We start from the raw sequence: 20360 nt of genomic DNA, 5'->3' as shown, positions 1-20360 counted from the left end.
TAATAATCGTCTCATTTTAACATTTTTCATTCGTCCATAAATAACTGTCATATTTTTTTTAATTACTTATGATAATAAATTTCACATTCCACAAACTTTATTTTACTCACATTTCACTATAAAACTGATAATAAAAGTAGGATTCATATTCCACTAGCTTTTTCTATCTACTCTACCTCCTCTGTCCGCTATTTATAGTTCCAATTTGATATGACACAAGTTTAAGAAATTGTTTGACTCTGTGAAGAAAAATGCAAAAATGAGTTAATGGAATATAGACTCCACTTTTATATATTGAATGTGAGTGTAATGAGTTAGGTGAATGATGAGGTCCATTGAGCATCTCGAAGGAGGAAAGATAAATGAAAGAGGTATATCACCCTTTCAAAAATTAACACATTCCAAAGAGAAAAGATAAATTATTTTTTAAAATAAAATAATAGGAGTAGTACAAAATGCATTCCAAAACATAAAGGTATAATGCCTTCTCAAACACCTTCCTCCTTTGATAATGATTTTTCATGAAATGAAGTAAATATGGTAGTTATAGGATTTTACATCTTCATCAACTCTTCATAATAGGAAAATGTATAATACGTTCTCAAATATATTTTTCCTTGGAGAATGAATTTTGTTGAAAAAAGGATAAATATGGTAGTTTTAAGATTTTACATCTCCATTTACCTCCCTCCTTGTAGATGCTCTTAAAATGGAAAAAAAGGTAAATGACACTTTAAAAAGAGAAATGAGACTTTAAATTGCATACACTTCGAAATGACAATATGAAACATTATTTCACAAATAAAGGGAGTATATTTCTTGAAATTTGTGTCCGGTAAAATTGAACTTGTAATCATGGACGGCAGTAATAAATTAACTGCGTCACACATTTATGTTTAGAACCAATATATAAATTTTAGAGGTGAATAAAATAATGGTAGGAGTAATAAATTAAATTCATCACATATTTATGTGGAGTAATTTTTTCCATCCCATATAAACGTTGACTACATAAAACAATTACACTAAACTAGTGACAGTTTAGGGTTTAGGTGGGACAAATTTGTCTCATTTTTCTATCTCCGTTTGTTCCTCAAAATTTATCCCATTTTATTTTTACCATTTTTGGTAGTGGATTTCATATTCTACTAACTCATTCTTATTTACATTTTATTATAAAATTAATACTATATAAAAGTAGGATCCACGATCTATTAACTTTTAACTCACTTTCTATTACATTTCTTAAAATCTGTGCCGAGTTAAAATGTGATAAATTTTGGTGGACATAGGTAGTATAAATCAATGTAATTAAACAATGGAATTAATCCATAAACAAGGCAACCCTGAGCTGATAACTAAATTGGATAACTTAATCGTTAATTGGAATAATTTTTAGAAACAATTATGTGTACTACAAAATGGAAACTTAAAAATGGTGGGAAACTAGAATTAAGAGTAGTACATAAAAATGAATAGAAGTAAAATGAACAGAGTACAACAACGCAGTGACAATATTACACCAACTATTAACCATGGTTAGTTCAAGGTAACCCAATGCTGACGTGGCAGTTGAGGAGCTTAAAATGACGGTGGAAAGCTAACGGCAGTAGTAACGACGTCATATGTCGGTGTGAGGGGAACTCGGAATCCTTAGATTGACGTGGAGTAAAGGTAATAGATTCGATATTAATTACCGAATCACGGATTCTTAATTATGCAGGTAATAAATTTACATTAACGTAATTTGAAAATTATTTTCTAAATTTTGTTTATATGGAGTATACAATTTCACATTAATTACTCTCTTCCAAAAATATTCCACTTTCTTCATTTGCGACTAATATTTTGTTTATGTTTATACGAATTTTAAGAAATATAAATGAATAATGAAACATTAGTGATATAAATTTCACTTTTATATAATCTATTAACTTTAATGAAATATGAGTGTAATATTTTAATAGAGCGTGATTATCAATTTTATGTGTTAGTTTTATAACGCAATGTGAATGGCAAAATAGAATGAAAAAATTGTCTCAATCTAATTTAAATAAAGGTGAAATTTTATACTCCCCAAATTCTTAATACTAAGAGTTTATGACAACATGCTCATTGACCACCTACTTTATTTCAAAATTCTTTTTAATTTAAGGACGTTAAAGAAAATACAAAAAAGTACTACTGTATATTACTTGAAGGTGAACATAATATTAGTGTGTATGTGTATATATATTTTATTTATGCGATAATTTATATACTTCCTCCCATCCATCACACTTGAAGGATTAATTTTTTTTCAGAAAATTCCACGTTAATAAACATACTACAACTCTAAAACCGAAAACACTATTTCATCTATTTAACATAGTAGTATTAATTAACATTACTTAAAATATCTTTATGAAAAACATGTTGTTTGTTAATGAGACAGATGAATAAATAACTGTATATAGTACTCCCTCCGTCCCGGATAATTCGGGTCACTCTGACCGGACACCGGTTTTAAGAATTGAAATGAAAAGTGGGTTGAAAAAGTTAGTGGAATGTGGGTCCTACCTTTATATATTAGTTTTATAATAAAATGTGAGTATGAATAAGTTAGTGGAATATGAGGTCCACTACCAAAAATGGTAAAAGATAAATGAGACAAATTATATGGGACGGACCGAAATAGAAAACTGGGACGAATCATCCGGGACAGAGGGAGTATATACATATATCATACATAATCGTTATAAAAAAACGTAAAATCCAATAAGTACAATCACTATACACTTTTAAATAATTTAAATATGAACTGCATATTCACCAACTTCGTTACTAAGTTATTGGAGTGGGTTTATACTTTATATTTTAATTGTTGTATACTCAACAAACACTCACGAATTTTGCTTCCCAACAACTCTTCTCTTTAATAACTGCTAATAATCTAAATATGCCAATCAAATATAGCTTAAGTAATCAAACTGAACCATCATTAGTACTTGTCAAAAGGTTTTAATCAGCTATGCTTAAATGAAGTAGTTGCGTCTCTTATGATTAATTAAGAGCATCCATCGTGCTTAGGCCAGCCATAGGCCAGCCATTCTCTCCCCTGTCATGTCAGCAACACTAAAAAAACCATCTGCCACATCAGATTTAGGCCAGCCATAGGCCAGCCGCAATAAAAACAATTCAAAATATACTACATTTACGGAATTAAAATTACGATTAAAATACGGAATTAAATTTACGACACATATACGGGAAAATTCATTAATTGCATTTAAAAAAGTTACATAGATAAAAAAAAATTACATGCATAATAAAGAAAAAAAACTATCGCCGTGCAATCCTCCGTGCCCACAACTCTTCAATTATATCCTTTTGGAGTTGAATATGAGCATCCACTTGGCGCATGTTGGCAAATTCCTTGAGGCGGCCGGCTTCATCGAGAGGTACCCCCTGTCGTACACTAGGGGTGGCCGTTCCGTGGCTTGGACCGGCTTCATCGTCACTGACCCAACTAGTCAGTTGTACGCCTTCGTCTTCGACGATCATGTTGTGCAGGATAATGCAGGCGTACATTATCTCGGAAACGCATCCGACATCCCACAAACGCGTTGGACCCTTAATTGCCGTCCATCGAGACTGGAGCACACCAAATGCGCGCTCCACGTCTTTGCGCGCCGACTCCTGTCGTTGCGCAAAGTAGGCCTTCTTTTCATCACTTGTTTGTCGGATCGTCTTCACAAAGACCGGCCACCGAGGGTATATCCCATCCGCCAAGTAGTAGCCCATATCATGCCGGTTGCCGTTGGCCACAAAAGAGACGGCTGGACCGACGCCCTGGCACTTCTCGTTGAAGAGGGGAGACGAGTTCAGGACGTTGAGGTCGTTGTTCGACCCGGCTACCCCAAAATACGCATGCCAGATCCACAGCCGGTAATCAGCTACGGCCTCGAGGATTATCGTGGGGTTCTTTGACTTGTAGCCGGTCGTGTAGGCCCCCTTCCAGGCAGTCGGACAGTTCTTCCACTCCCAATGCATACAATCTATGCTGCCTAACATCCCGGGGAACCCATGCTTCTCCCCGTGCATCTGCATCAAATTCTGACAATCTTCGGGAGTAGGGCTTCGAAGGTACTGCTCACCGTAAATGCTGATCACGCCCCCACAGAACTCCTTCAGACATTTCAGGGCTGGCGACTCACCGATGTGGAGGTACTCATCCCACATGTCTGCCGCGCCCTCGTAGGCCAACTGCCTGATTGCCGCCGTGCACTTTTGAATAGGGGTGTGGCCGGGTCTGCCAGCCGCATCGTGCCTGAAGCGGAAACACAGATATCAACGCTCTAATGCGCCAACGATGCGCATAAACAACTCCCTGCGCATTCTAAAACGCCGCCGGAACATGTTGGCGGGAAACCGCGGGTTCTCTGCAAAGTAGTCGTCGTACAGCCGCTGATGTGCAGCTACGTGATCCCGATCAATCACTGCTCGGTGGTGGACAACTCGTGGAGGGCGAGGTATCGCCTGCTGTTCCACCATACGCATGTACCGCTCCATCCCGCGGTTCATGTAGGCATCCATAGCCTCGTTCATCCTCCGTTCGTACTCCTCAGGATCCCCACCACTACCACTACCGCTACCACCCGCGTTACTCATCGCTCGATGATGCTCTTGTACAGAAAGTTAGAGAGAGAGAGAGAAAACTCGTTAAAACAAGTGGTGCAAATGAAAATGAAACGAAAATCGCGTTTATATATGATTTAAAATAAAAAAATCAAAAATCGGCGCTGGCCGATCGGGCCGCCACAATGGCGGCTAGCCGATCGGCCAGCGCTTCGGCCAGCGACGAGCAATCGGCCAACCCACGCCGATCCGCTCGCCGATTTCGTGTTCGCCGATTGCAATGGTTCGGCTAGCGCGACGAATCGGCTAGCCGGTCGCTAGCCGACCATTGCGGATGCTCTAATAGTAGTACTGATAGTTATGACGTACACATTTTTTTCGGGCAAACTGAATGTACTCCCTCTGTTTCTTTAGGGCATCCGCAATGGTGCGGACGATGCATCGTCCATCGCATCGTCCGCGGACGATGCGCAGAGGATACCCATCGTCTGCTACTATGAACGATGCGGACAATGGGTTGGACGATGCTCACACGTTTTATTTTTGATTTTTTTATTTTTTTCCAATTTTTTTTCTTATGTAAACACTATATTTCTCTACCATTTCACACACTTCAATTTCACATCTCTTCAATTATTCTCTCTAATCGTCTCAAAAATGAATCCCGACGACTACGATTTGAGTACATCGGATGGCTGCAGCCGGGCCTTGACTCGAGCCTTGTTTGATGCCGTTAATGAAGCCAAGGCGGAATGCTTGGCACAAATGCAGCGGGAGGAGGCGGAGGCGCGGGTCCCTCGCCCGATACGACGTCGGACGTATGTCCCCCGCGAGCACGATGTAGCGCACGAACGTCTGTTCGCAGACTATTTTGCCGAGAATCCAAGGTGGGGCCCGAGTGTTTTTCACCGACGTTTTAGAATGAGCCGAGATCTTTTTCTCCACATTGTGCACACGTTGGAGGGACGTGATGAGTACTTCCAGTATCGGGAAGACGGGATCGGCAGACCCGGACTTACGCCATTGCAGAAGTGCACGGTTGCGATCCGCCAGTTTGCCTACGGCACAACAACGGATATGTTCGACGAGTACCTTCACGTCGGGGATACAACTGGCCGCGAATGTCTGAAGAAATTTTGTAAGTTAGTTGTGGAGGCTTTTGGCGACATATATTTGCGACGTCCGACTGCTGATGATTGCCAGAGCCTGATGCGGATGCACGAGATGGTGCACGGCTTCCCTGGGATGCTAGGGAGCATCGACTGTATGCACTGGCAGTGGAAGAACTGCCCGACGGCGTGGAGAGGCCAATTTACTAGCGGCTACAAGGGCAGCCACCCGACGATGATCCTAGAAGCCGTCGTTGACCACCGCCTCTGGATCTGGCATGCCTACTTTGGTCTAGCCGGGTCGAACAACGACATCAAAGTCCTCAACTCGTCCACCCTATTCGCCGATCAGTGCAGGGGTTGCGGTCTAGCCATCCAGTTCACTGCCAACGGCCGCTCACATCATATGGGGTACTACTTGGCTGATGGCATATACCCAAGGTGGCCTATTTTTTTGAAGACGATTAGCTGCCCAATTGGTGAGAGGAGAGTCTTGTTTGCGACAAAGCACGAGTCCGCGCGGAAGGATGTGAAGCGGGCTTTTGGGGTGCTCCAATCGCGGTGGGCAATTGTGAAAGGTCCGGTGCGTTTCTGGTACAAGGAAGTCATCGCCGACGTCATGTATGCGTGCATCATCATGCATAACATGATAGTCGAACAAGAACGTGGACATGTCACCAATTTAGTGGATGATGAAGCCGGATCTAGCTCCAATACGACGACCTCGCCTGTCACTCGAGGATTACTGATTGGCTTCAGTGCGGTTCTACAGCGACAGGCCTCAATGTGCAACCAACGAGACCATACTCAGCTCATGACCGACATGATTGAAGAAGTTTGGAACCGCAATCGCCGCCGTTGAGAAATTGTAGTTTTTTTTATTTCGTATTGTAATGTTTGAATTTTAACGAAATGAAGTTATTTTTCCAAATTTTGAAGTATTTAAATATTCAAATAATAGATAAAATGCTTAGGGCGTCGCTTAGGGCGGGCTATAGTCCGCCCCATTGCAGGTGGAATAGGAGGAGGATAAAATGCTGACATGGCGGTGCATAAGGCGTCGCTTAGGGCGTCCCATTGTGGATGCCCTTATAATTGAGTCATTTTTCCATTTTAGAAAGTTTCTTCATAATTGAGTCATTTCCATATATGATAACTCTTTTCTCTTTCTTATTTTTCTCTCTTGCTTTATTCTCTCTACTTTATTCACTTAATACTTTATTCTCTTTACCTATTCCTCTCTCCTACTTTTTAATCTATTTATTTAACACATCAAACATTTCTTTCTAAAACTCCGTGCCGAAAAGTTTTGCCTCAACTATGAAGAAACGGAGGGAGTACTAATTAACTCGAATAGGACCAATTGCGATCCGAGTTGAAAATCGGCAAAATCGGGTTAAAACCGTTTAAAAATTGACGGAATTGTTAGTGTAGTACCAATTATGATCCGAGTTAAAATGTTCAGGATGCAAAAATTCAAAAAATAAAATATATAACAAAAATTATAAAATTTACATATATTCAGAATCAGTTTTAGCATTTACTCAAAAAAAAATTGTAAAATTCTTTGCGGGTCGCAGAAAAAAGAAAATAAGAGAAAAGTTAAAAAGGAAAATACGGCGAAGCAGTATTCATTGCAAAAATGAGTAATAAAAAAAATACTTACTGAAAAGTACAGAGAATGAGACCTATTTTTGTCGTCTTGTGATGAATCATCACCCTTTAAAGTGAAACACACAAATAAAGAAATGCAAAGAAAATAGGAGTAGTACATAATAATAACTCTACCTTTTCAGAGAAATACTTATTTAATATAATCATTAGTTTATTCCCCACTTATTATTTAATAATTATAGTTGATGCGTACGTGAGCGTATGGTGTATGTGTATTTCGATTGCCACGTCTACAACATTAACAATGCAAAAAAGTAGGTTTTCTCAAACATTCATTAAATATTCCAATATATTATTTAATAAATAAATTACATACTCCTATCCTATTAGTTATTGAATTATTTTTGTAATTAATACTATAGAAATAGATATTCATGATTTTATATATACTATGGCTATAAAAACCATTTGATTAATATATGTACGATTAATATATGTACAGATATATTATGTTATTACTTAATTTTTTGTTATCATGTGTACTATTTTAGTTACTATATAAAGTATGAAGTGTAAAACAAAATGTACACGATCTAAATTTGAAATGCAGTTACTTTGGGGGTTTGGGGCATGGGGTGTTGTTACAAACGAGCTATTATTTTATATAAAATAAATTTAATATTTTAATATTTTTTATGAATAAAATATGTGTGTATTAGAGCACATCATCCATTGCTGTAGCTTTTAGCATAGCTGGGGATTCAGATCCATTACTTTGGTGCGTGTTGTTCGAATGCAATTTGCCAAATTTATGTGTTCATTCCTAGGCACAGCCAACCTCAACATTTCACGCAAATTATGTGATTTTGTTCGAGCAATTTAAACAATGTATACTAAACAAACAAGCAGTCAGCACTATGCCAGCAAATTTGGTATGGATAGTATTGTATAATCTATATGGACAATTTAGCAAATTCAAAACAGTAAAATTAAATATATTTACATCTCTCGGATAGTGACAAAATCTAGCATTTGCTGCTGCATAATAAACTAATTTGAAAATGAGATAACATGCTTTATAGGGCATCAGTTCTAGTATCATAAGGGTTTCACAAACTCATATATTGTACAAACTCCAAACTTTTCAACACAATATCAACACAGTGTAAAATTTTAAGATTTTGATGTCTACACAATTTCAATACAATGTCAACACAATATCAACATTCAACACAATGTCAATACATTGTTATCCACTGATATTGTGTTGATATTTTTCTGTTGCTATTATTTTGTAATCTGTTGATATTTTTTAACAATCCAATTATAATTTAGAATTTATAAAATATTTAAAGTTTGCATTTGAGTACGTTCCTATATCTATGTACTTCAAAATTAGTTAGATATAGGGGTGGCAAATCGTGCGTGTCGGGTCGTTATCGTGTCAACACGATAACGACACGAACACGATAACAACAAACACGAACACGACCCGTTAAGAAAACCTCAAACACGAACACGAACACGACACGCTATCCTCAGACACGAACACGACACGAACACGACACGAACCGTTTCGGGTCAACACGACACGAACACGACACGAACCCATTAATGACACGAAAATAAGTATTAAAAAATGAAAATAATAAGAATAATAATATTAAAATATTATGTGTTAATAAGAATAATAATATTAAAATATTATGTGCTAACGGATAACACGAACACGACACGAACACGCATTGTTAACGGATAACACGAACCCGACACGAACACGACACGAACACGACACGAAATTTCCGTGTCCTTAATGGGTCGATCCGATAAGGACACGAACACGATAAGCTCTGACCCAAACCCATTAATTTCGTACTGATTCGTGTCGTATTATCGTGTCGTGTCAAAAATTGTCAGCCCTAGTTAGATATTGTTAAAGAGGTAAAGAGATTAGAACTCACGACTCCAAAATTGAATAATCATTATACCTCAAATTTAATTATATATTGTGAAAGAGAGAGAGGGATTTGAACTCCTAAATTGAATAACAGATAGAGAGATTATAACTCCTAATTTGAATAAAATAATGTAAAGTGAAAATGAACATGAACATGTTAAATCAAAGATATTTGTCTTTTGACCTCAAATTTAGATTTTATTGTAAGAATATAGTTGGCAGTCAAGTATTAAATTTTTACTATTAAAAAGTTTATTTTCACAAAAAATACTAATTTCGAGTTTAGTGTACATACTACTAATATTCTCCATGCATAGCACAATAGGTAAATCTCGAAAATATTTTAAATTAATCTTTTCAGTTTTCCAAATAATGACAAAAATCACAATATTTTTATCTAAAAAATTAATAAAGTAAATAAAATGTAAAATGTGAATTATTTTTTATGAGACAATAACAGAAATATTAGTGCCACGTGTAAAATCACTAGGTGAGAGAAAATAGAGAGAGAAATAGTGTGTGAGTTCTCTGAATTTGATGAGAGAGAGAGAGTACTGTACAAGGTTCACACACAAAGATAAAGACAGGAGAAGGGTCTCCATTTCTTCTTCACTGCATTTGGGTTTTCCTTCTTCTCACTCTAACCCCATTTCTCTCCACTTTAGAGAGAGAAACAGAGCAACCAAGGTTGGATTTTCCCCCAATCTAATTTTTTCATTCTGCATAAACATATACACAAAAATGATCAATGTTGATTGTTGTTTATCGTTATTTTTGCTAAGAAGTCGATTGATTCATCAAATCTCATCTCTAGATTGCTTTCTCCTAGCTCATTGCTGCTCCTAGGGCAGTTTATTGGGGGTTATTTCTTAACATTCAATAATTTTTTTTTTCATTTTTTTTTTCTGAATGCTCTTGATCAGGAGAGTTTTAGCTGTAGATTAATGTTAGGTATGCTGAGACAATTCAAAAATCTTCTACATTTTGTTTGATTTTTTCCTTTTTCTTCCAACATTTGGATTTCTTTCCTTTTGTTGACTCCTCGTTACTGTATTTGAGTATAAAGTTGACTCCTTCCCCTTTTTTCTCACTGATTTCTTATTCGCCTTTGATTCTGGAAAGATCCATTATCTTGGGCTTTCCTCTATTTAAATCTCCTACTTCTGCTTTTTTGTAAATTACATATCTTAATGCTAACAAATTGTGCCGATTGATTGGTGATTGAAACTAAAATTAGGGTTGTGTGTTCTTGTCATTATTATTTGTTTGTTGGATTAGTTACACAATGCACCTCTAATTTTGTGATGGATTCATGTGGATACAGGGTATTGTTCATTTGGTGCATTTTGGAGGTCTAGTTTTTGACAAAAATGCTGAGGAAGAGAAATAGATCATACCAAAAGGATCAAAACATGAACACTACAGGAACTGATTCAACATTGGGGCATTTTCACTCCGATGATGTATCGAATCAGAAGCACAAAAATACTTCCCTTTTGAAGGTTCCTGGCTTGTTTGTGGGATTCAATGCCAGGAACTCAGATTCTGATGCAGTGAGAAGCCCCACTTCGCCGTTAGATTTTAGGATTTTTCCAGTCTTAGGCAATCCCTTTAGGTCTCTAAGAGCACAGAATGAGGGGCACCACAAGAGCTGGGATTGTAGCAAAGTAGGTCTAAGCATTATAGATTCCCTCGACCATGAGCTTGATCAGAGCATCGCCCAATCATCCGATAACAAGAACATTATTTTAGGACGGCATATGAGTGTTAGAAGTCCAACTTTTTGCGGTTCTTTGGAGGCACCTAAGTCACTGCCTAATGATGTTGCTATTTTCCCTAAGCCATCCAATGCCCGTAAGCCTGATTCTGATGTTGTTTTTGAGATTGGGGAGGTCCCGTTCGAGAAGGAGGCTTCTGGAAGCTTCCGTGCTCGTTCAGTGGATTCTGGAAGATACGGATCACACCTGATGGATTTTAAGAACCACAAGTCCAGGCTTGGGTCTGGCAGCTTTGGCGTTGATAAGCCTGTTTGTTTGGGTTCTGGAGGCATTGGCGTGAGCCCTAAATTGGGCGACTTGAGTGGGGAGAAGCTGAGTTCAGCTTCTCTTCCGGGGAATTGTTTTATTAGTCCCATTCCCACAAGTGAGATTGAGCTGTCTGAGGACTATACCTGTGTTAGGACTCATGGTCCCAATCCTAAGGTTACTCATATCTTTGGTGACTGCATTTTAGAATGTCACAACGATTTTTTGAAGAATAGCGAAGAAGCCCCTGAGGCAAGAGGGCAGTGCGACGTTCTTCCACCTTATCCATCCGATGATTTCTTGAAATTCTGTTTTTCTTGCAAGAAAAGGTTGGATGGTGAGGATATCTTCATGTATAGGTTAGCCAGCCTCGACATTCCTGACCATCTTCGAATTTTTCTCTGCTGGTGTGCATGATTTTGATGAAAGTGTGTTGTTTTTTTCTGCAGAGGTGAGAAGGCGTTTTGCAGCTCAGCTTGTCGCTCACAGGAGATGGAGATCGATGAGGACGACAGTGAGTCGTCTGAAAGCCTCTAGCAGCGGCTTGTCATACTGAAACACTTGCCATGAATGATGAAACAACAGCACAGGTGCTCTCGTCTGTATCCTCTTTAACTTAGAGCTGTTCGTGTATCTGTCTGCGGCCTTGGGTGATCATGGATCGCGTGTGCTGGATCACGTTTCATCTCTCATGGTGATAGTGTGTGAGTAGGGCAAGAAGAAGCTGTTTTTTGACTTGGGAACTTTCTATGATAGGATAGAAAGATAAGCTCTATATATTAATATTGGTGATGTTGAAATGGCTCCCCAGTTTGATCACCTTGTTGATGAATTTTGAATCCGTATAAATGGCTTTTTCTGAGCATAAATTTTGAATTTTGTACACATTCTTTGATGCTCGGATTTTGTTGTTATGTTTTGAGACGATCCATTACTAAATTGAAAAGAAATCAGAGATGTTGTTGCATCAAAGCATATGCGTCCCATAGTGTTATTCTCGTTCTACTTAACACACAAAAAAAACTATATAAAATCACGCTTAACCTAAAGACAGAGGTCATATTCCTTGAAATGTGGGAGTACTACCTTTTCCTTAATTTCGTGTTCAAAAGAAACGAGACCGTTCCGGAGTAAATAATAGACTAGAAGATGGGATCGAATTTTCAATGTTGCACGTGAAAGAGTGACTTGATTAAATGATATCGTAAATAAGGTTGGTACATCAATAAATCTTAACATTATTGTATGTTATTAATGGTATTCTTGACCATGGACTAAAGACTGAAAATATTCAAAATTACCATTTTGCCCCTCAAAGGCACAATTTTGGCATTTGGTACTATGCAGAAATTAATTTAAGCAATTAATATAAATCAATATTGTCAGTGGAGATATGCATATGATATAATTGCACGAGTATCCAAGAAAAGTATCATATGTCAACACTATTCTCACTAATTGCGTTCAATAAGACTTTCTCCCTTTTGGTATTCAATGAACTTGAGGTATTGGTATGTATATATCTTTATTTACTTTTGAACAAAACCAGCTCATAATTGAATGCAAGCTACTTGAGTTTTAGAAACTGATTGGCAAATAAATTCATAATCTAATAGAAAGGCCATTGTGATCAAACTTATCTTGAAATATAAAGAGATGAAAATTGAAAGATTGGTGTGAATTCAATGCGACAAATTGCGTGCAGTATAGGGGGAGGGAATAAATGAGCTAACCAATTTTTAGGGCAGATGAATCGGCTAATACTATATGTCTATTTTGACCCACCAACTTATTTTTAATACTACTCCCTCCGTCCAGCAATAGAAGTCCCGTTTTTTTGTTTTTGTCCGTCCGGCAATAGGAGTCCCGGTTCTACTTACTATATTTGGACAATTTAATTACCCTCCCCCTTCTCAATAATTTACTGTAATGCCATTAAAAAACACCCCCTCCCCTCCCAAAATTAACTTATCTCTCTCACTCTATCGATCACTAAATCAACAATTCTCTCTCTCTCGGTTGCTCACCAAAAATCGATATGTCTGTGGAAACCCTAATTCCACGCCGCCTCCTCTTCCTCCTCTCAATCGCCACATCCTCCTCTTCCCCACTCTAGCCTAAATGGATTATGTACCCTCTGAAACCCTATCCCCCATCTATGGGCTAGATTTGGCCGATTCGATGTCCACCGTAGTTCCTGAAACTCCGATGGTGGAAGTCCCTCCGTGGACCGATTCTTAGCCCTCTATGTTTCTTGAAACCCCAGATCTGGAAGCTATACTCGATTCGGAGCTTATCGTCCCTGATACACCGGAGACCATGCTCGATTCGGAGCTTATCGTCCCTGATACGCTAGAGACCATGCTCGATTCGGAGCTTATCGTCCCTGATACGCCGGGTTATGAGAGTCCTGACTCCACTGTGGTACCTGAAACTCTGCGGGTGAAGAGGCGGAGGCGTCCTGTTGAGGAAGAGGAGTGGTTCAAGGAGTTCCTCCTGATTCTCTTGCCCGACATGAAAGATCTCCTCTAATATTGTGAGTTCTGTAAAAATCACCCCCTATCTAGGGTTCAGAGATTCTGACTTGGTCTGTATTTAGGGTTACGATATTTTTTTATGTTGATTTAGCCACCCCCTTTTGGGTTAGGAGGCTTAATCTTGCCCTATATGCTGGAATTAGTAATGTTTGACTGATGGTCCCTCTGGAATTTGTTGTTGGTTGCTGGAATTTGTGCATTCTACTGCTATATGTTGAAATTTCTGATGTTTGGCCGATTAATCCAATTGTGGTGCTTATTTATATGCTGAAATGGCTCTGAGGGATGTTTATGATGGTTTATTGTTGATATACTTGGTGCAATCTGTTGTTGGTTGGTGCTGTGGTGAATTGTGGTGCTTATATTGTGTGAAAAGTCACTTCTTGATTAGGTTTGGAGGCTTTTATTGCTTCCCTATGCTGAAATTTTTCTGAGGGATGTTTATGATGGTTTATTGTTGCTATACTTGGTGCAATCTGTTGTTGGTTGGTGCTGTGGTGAATTGTGGAGCTTATATTGTGTGAAAAGTCACCCCTTGATTTGGTTCGGAGGCTTTTATTGCTTCCCTATGCTGAAATTTTTCTGAGGGATGTTTATGATGGTTTATTGTTGCTAGACATGGCCACGGTTCAAAAACCGCCGGTTCCGATTTAACCGCCGGTTACCGCCGGTTCCGGTTCCGGTTACTAACTGCCGGTTTTTCAGCGGTTCCGGTTCTTTTTTTTTTTTTTTTTTTTTAATTTAAATCTTATAGTTTAACTTTTAAATTCTATAGTAAAATCCAAAGAGACTTTGAAAATGGTCAAAAACTGCCGGTTTTCTGACCGAACTGCCGGTTTGTGTCAGAAAACCGCCGGTTTCTAACCGAAAACGGCGGTTTCCGACACCTTTTCAGACCCTACGCTGCAACCCTACGCCTACGCCTGCAACCCTACGCCTACGCCTGCAACCCTAGCCCTGAACCGTCGGGAACCGGCGGTTTTGTGTCAGAAACCGTCGGGAACCGGTGGTTTTGTGTCAGAAACCGGCGGTTTTCCGACACAAACCGACGGTTTTCCGACCGTTTTCAGCCGTACGCCTGCAACCCTAGGAACCTACCAGCGACGGCTACATTTTCCCGGTTAACCGGCGGTTCCGAACTGCCGGTTCCGGTTTCATATTTTTTGAACCGTAACCGGCCCGTTATAAACCCTAAACCGGATTTCGAACCGGAACCGTCGTCCGGTTCCGGTTCCGGTTCTGACCCGCCGGTTGGGAACCGGCGGTTAACCGCCGGTTCGGTTGGGTTTGGCCACCTTTAATTGTTGCTATACTTGGTGCAATCTGTTGTTGGTTAGTGTTGTGGTGAATTGTGGTGCTTATATTGTGTGAAAAACCACCCCTTCATTAGGTTTGGAGGCTTTTATTGCTTCCCTATGCTGAAATTTTTCTAAGGGATGTTTATGATGGTTTATTGTTGCTATACTTGCTGCAATTTGTTGTTGGTTGGTGCTGTGGTGAATTGTGGAGCTTATATTGTGTGAAAAGTTACCCCTTGATTTGGTTCGGAGGCTTTAATTACTTCCCTATGCTGAAATTTTTCTGAGGGATGTTTATGATGGTTTATTGTTGCTAGACATGGCCACGGTTCAAAAACCGCCGGTTCCGGTTCGTCGAATGCTTGAACCGTAACCACCCCGGATACCGGTTATCCGGTTCCGGTTTAACCGCCGGTTCTGGTTACTAACCCCCGGTTTTTCAGCGGTTCCGGTTCTTTTTATTTTTTATTTTTTTATTTTTTATTTTATTTAAATCTTATAGTTTAACTTTTAAATTCTATAGTAAAATCCAAAGAGACTTTGAAAATGGTCGAAAACTGCCGATTTTCTGACCGAACTGCCGGTTTGTGCCAGAAAACCGCCGGTTTCTAACCAAAAACGGCGGTTTCCGACACCTTTTCAGACCCTACGCTGCAACCCTACGCCTCTGCCTGCAACCCTACGCCTACGCCTGCAACCCTAGCCCTGAACCGTCGGGAATCGGCGGTTTTGTGTCAGAAACCGGCGGTTTTCCGACACAAACCAGTGGTTTTCCGACCGTTTTCAGCCCTACGCCTGCAACCCTAGGAACCTACCAGCGACGGCTACATTTTCCCGGTTAACCGGCGGTTCCGAACCGTTGGTTCTGCTTTCATATTTTTTGAACCGTAACCGGCCCGTTATAAACCCTAAACCGGATGTCGAACCGGAACCGTCGTCCGGTTCTGCCCCATCGGTTGGGAACCGGCGGTTAACCGCCGGTCCGGTTGGGTTTGGACACCTTTAATTGTTGCTATACTTGCTGCAATATGTTGTTGGTTAGTGTTGTGGTGAATTGTGGTGCTTATATTGTGTGAAAAACCACCCCTTGATTAGGTTTGGAGGCTTTTATTGCTTCCCTATGCTGAAATTTTTCTGAGGGATGTTTATGATGGTTTATTGTTGCTTTACTTGCTGCAATCTGTTGTTGGTTGGTGCTGTGGTGATTTGTGGTGCTTATATTATGTGAAAAGCCACCCCTTGATTAGGTTTGGAGGTTTGTGTCCATTCCCTATGATGAAATTTTTCTGAGGGTCTTATAGCATTATCCTGCATATGTGCATCACATTAGGTTTGCACTATGTCTATACACTGAAGACACGTTTAGTTGCTGTGTGCACAGAAAAGAATAACAAGTTTCCTAGGTCCAGCAAATCCACTAGATCACAATGTCTAGGAACTTACTGGTCGCTGGAAAATCTTGGTCGTCGGACACACAGAGCACTTCTTCAAAACCCCTCAACCACTTATACTAAAACTTAGCACAGGGAAGTAGGGATCGATCCCACAGAGATGGATGCGTAATGAACATGCTCAAGGATTTGGAAATTATTTTTGGGGTTGGCTGCTGCCACGCATTTTTTTGGGTTGAGGAAAATAAACTAGACTTGGTATTGAAATCTGCTACGCTAACAGCTAGATCTAGGCGAAACAGAAAACATGCACGCTAACTAGAACCGAGACAATCGCTAGATCTAAGAAACTATTCTAAATTACCTAGATCTGGGAAATAAACTGACGGTGGGGACCATGACTGAAAAACCAAGTACGGACGAAAAGCTGAGAAAACAACTAACTAAAGTACTAACTAACAGTGACATCATCTTCTTCAAATCAAATTTCACAAAAAAAAAAACTCAGAAGAAACAGGTATGAAACGTAATCGGAAAACAGAGCAGACTGGATTTTAACGATTAAACGAAGAACAATTAAGAACTAAACAGATCTACGGCTGCTAGACGAAGCAAAACAGAAAGTAAACAGAAAACTTAGAATCCATGCACAACTCGACTTCCCCTGTTCAGATCCAACCTCGGATGCTAAATCCACTCCGGATCCAAGCATCCGACACAAACTCCAGCCAAAAACATTCCATAACTTCAGATTCAACAAACAACCTCCGATCAACAACAACACCGCAGATCTACAGCCAAATTCCCCAGATCAAGCACCAAAGTGACAAAAACAGAGATCAACATGCAACTTGCCGAAATAAAAACTTCAAACAACAGGATCAACGTAGATCAACACGAGATAACACAAATATAACAAAAACTAAGAAATGTATAGATAATCAGTAACATCAACAACCAAATCGACTTCCAAAAGTGAAGTTCGAACGAAATAGAGTGCAAAAGAACCGAAAGTAAATTGATTGTATCTTCGCCCTCACGCGGACGGTGTTACGACGGAATTTCTCTGAAGATTGGACCCCTTAAAAACTAAACTACCCCAGAACTCCCATTTCCCAAGTGTGTCTGTGTTGTGTGTGAGCTAAGAGCGAAAAGATTGTATATGTTGTGTGTTGCATGCTCCTCTATTTATAGGCGTTGAAGTGGGGCCCAACGAGGTATAGATAGACTTTGTTGGCCCTCAGCTATTGACTCCCTTCTTCTAGCCTTCTTTCCCTTAAATTCTGCTCACTTCTCCTTTATTCCTTCGCTAGTCCATTTCCTCCAGCATCTCCTGGATCTAGCGATTCTGTCACACACCTGGCTTAAAAACTGTGTTAGACCCAACAAAATATAGTGTTTTTCACCATATAACCGATGCGTGAAATTAGCCTTATCAAACTGCTCACACTTAAACCATACTTGTCCTCAAGTATAAAGACAAGAAAAAGAATAAGGCGAATTTCAAGCAAGGTTATCCCCTGACCGACTCTTTAGACTCTAAACAGACTCCTAGACCTAGACACAACTTGAAACTAAAACACTTTAAGAAAAACACATAAACACATATGCATGAGCTAACTTCAACTTTTAGGCAACCGTCCCCACAAGATTAAGGTCAATCCAACAGGCTGCACTCCTCCAAATAGGCTCTTTCCCTTCCTCTACCTAGCCAATCTGTCAGTTCGTCAAGATAGCCTCTACTTACCCAATTATTGGATTCACTCGATCGCTCATTCCTCACCAGGGATGTTAGGATCGATTCTCTCTTAAGTTATTGCCACACCACTGAAGCGTCGGGTTATGAGAGTTTCCTCCTTTTTTTCCTAGGTTAGGTTATTATTGTTTCTGCCCTTTAAACAACTTCCCCATGGACTTCGTCCAGCTTATACCTCCTTCTTTTTTATTATTATTATTATTATTATTATTTTTTTCATTTTCTCCTTTTTTCCCTTCTTTTTTTTCCTTTTTCCCTCTGGACTTCGTCCAGCTTATACCTTCATAACCCAATTCCCCTATTTTTCTCCTTCGTGACTCTTCTCCCTAAGCATTCAGTGGCGGCCCCTTTACATGTGTTAGCTCGAAGTTATTTAAGGCTTATAACTCGCTTTTATAGTAGGGCTTCACAACTAAGTAAGTAAAGGCATCCTCTATCGTTCTTGCTTCATTCAGATTGACTTGGCTTATTAAAAGAAAAGGCTTCTAAGTTGAAATACCTCCTATTTTCAATCACTTTCACTAAGGAGATCATGCCGTATTATATTCACTGGCTCATGCGACACAAACAAAAAACTAGACCTAAAGACTCTTATCATGCTGACAAATACTTGCATTGACTCCTCTCCCCCTCCCACTTCACTCAAGCTTGTCCCCAAGCCATCATCGTGAAGGGGGGAAACAGGGAGATCAATGCAACACATAACAACAGTTTATAAAAATAAAAACTTTTCACACTTAGACCGAATAACGCGCTAAGTGGGAGAAGACACAACAAAACAGAAAATAAACACTTCTCACACTTAGACCAAGCAATGGGCTAAGTGGGAGGAAATAGAAACAACACAGAAAATATAAACTTCTCACACTTAGATCAAGCATTGGGCTAAGTGGGAGAAAACATAAACAACAGCACTTAACAAATAGACAACAAAAACAAAGACAGATAACTGAAAGTAAAAATTAAAAGTTACTTGGTCATGGGGGGTGATTCACTTCTGGGGCTGGCTCCCTCAAGAGCCAGACTGGGGTGGGATTCCGGGTCGGGTCATCTTCACCTTCTTCTTCGCCGGCTGCTCCGGCTCTTCTTCATGTTCTGGCTGGTCGAATACTAGCTTCTTCATCATAGACTTTGGTTTTGTTGGGATTGACACTTGCTTGGGAACGGGTGGGGAGACCATCTGCTGGAGCGATTGAGGTGGTCGTTGGACGGAGGGGCTGCTCTGGACAGGTTGCTTGACTTCACTGCTGGACCCAGGAGTTACCTTCGACTGGGTCAAGGGGAGCGTCTTTTGCAACCATTTCATCATCTTCATCACAAGGTCCACCGCCTCCGTCATGCGTTCATTCTGTTTGGCGGACTTAACCACCAAATTTACAATATTGCCCCTCAGGGTCTTCATTTCCTCCCAGCTCCCGTTCAATTCCTTTCTTATTCCCCCAAGTTCCTTCACCATTTCCTTCCGCATTACCTGCATCTCCTTTCTCACATCCTGAATGTCCTTCCGCAGCTCTTCAACTTCTTCACTTGGCATGGCCTCCGCTACCTCCTCTGTCTCCGCCTTCACCTTTTCTCCTATTGTGTAGAAGAAAGTCTGTTTCTCGTGCGCTTGAAGCAACCCCTTATTGAAAAAGTATTCCACACTGAAAACCTCAGGGGGTTCGCACATTATGACTAAAGGTGCGGCCTTGGCTATCTTCATTTCAACGTTCCGCTGGAGGTAGGCGCCTAAGAGGTGGCAGGTATACATATGTCGAGCAGGGTTGCTGGTCATTTGATGACATGCTTGAGCCAGCCAATAACCCAGATGTACCTTGATGCCCTTTTCCATGCACCAAGTGAAGTAAAGGTCGGTAGTTGTAAGAGCTGAATTAGCGGTTCCCATTAAGTTGTAGCTGATAAACGTCTGAGCAAAACGGAGGATTCTGTCCTCGATGTGAGAAGCCTTGGAGTAGCTTGAATTGAATGTCCCTGCCTTGGAGTGGGTGATCAGTTCCCATGCTGCTTGCACTTTAAAACCCGGCGTGTTCTTCGGCATACCAATCATTCTCTCATTC

At 40.0% G+C, this 20360-nt stretch overlaps 2 protein-coding genes across 2 annotated transcripts; both read left to right on the top strand.

The window, feature by feature from the left end:
• The first annotated feature begins 5382 nt into the window (after positions 1 to 5382).
• LOC125210187 (uncharacterized) lies at positions 5383 to 6588 on the top strand. The gene has a single exon (XM_048109758.2). It carries the CDS (start codon positions 5383 to 5385, stop codon positions 6586 to 6588), a length of 1206 nt encoding a protein of 401 aa, XP_047965715.2.
• A 3237-nt stretch (positions 6589 to 9825) lies between these two features.
• LOC148930940 (FCS-Like Zinc finger 10) lies at positions 9826 to 12206 on the top strand. The gene is made up of 3 exons (XM_089067384.1): positions 9826 to 9984; positions 10622 to 11680; positions 11771 to 12206. Exons 2-3 carry the CDS (start codon positions 10668 to 10670, stop codon positions 11856 to 11858), a joined length of 1101 nt encoding a protein of 366 aa, XP_088923510.1. The 5' UTR covers positions 9826 to 9984; positions 10622 to 10667; the 3' UTR covers positions 11859 to 12206.
• Positions 12207 to 20360: the final 8154 nt, after the last annotated feature.

This window comes from Salvia hispanica, chromosome 3 (assembly GCF_029641045.1).
Source record: "Salvia hispanica isolate PSC_SH4W2 chromosome 3, Shi_PSC_v1, whole genome shotgun sequence".
NCBI lineage: Eukaryota > Viridiplantae > Streptophyta > Magnoliopsida > Lamiales > Lamiaceae > Salvia > Salvia hispanica.
The sequence above is the reverse complement of the archived record's forward strand: the minus strand, read 5'-3'. Positions and strand labels throughout refer to the sequence as shown.

What these genes read in the sequence shown, in the direction of transcription:
- LOC125210187 (XM_048109758.2), top strand. Translation starts at nt 5,383, where the DNA reads ATGCAGCGGGAGGAGGCGGAGGCGCGGGTCCCTCGCCCGATACGACGT.
- LOC148930940 (XM_089067384.1), top strand. Translation starts at nt 10,668, where the DNA reads ATGCTGAGGAAGAGAAATAGATCATACCAAAAGGATCAAAACATGAAC. An exon ending in GAGGATATCTTCATGTATAG is followed by an intron (nt 11,681 to 11,770) that starts GTTAGCCAGCCT and finishes TTTTTTCTGCAG; the next exon opens with AGGTGAGAAGGCGTTTTGCA.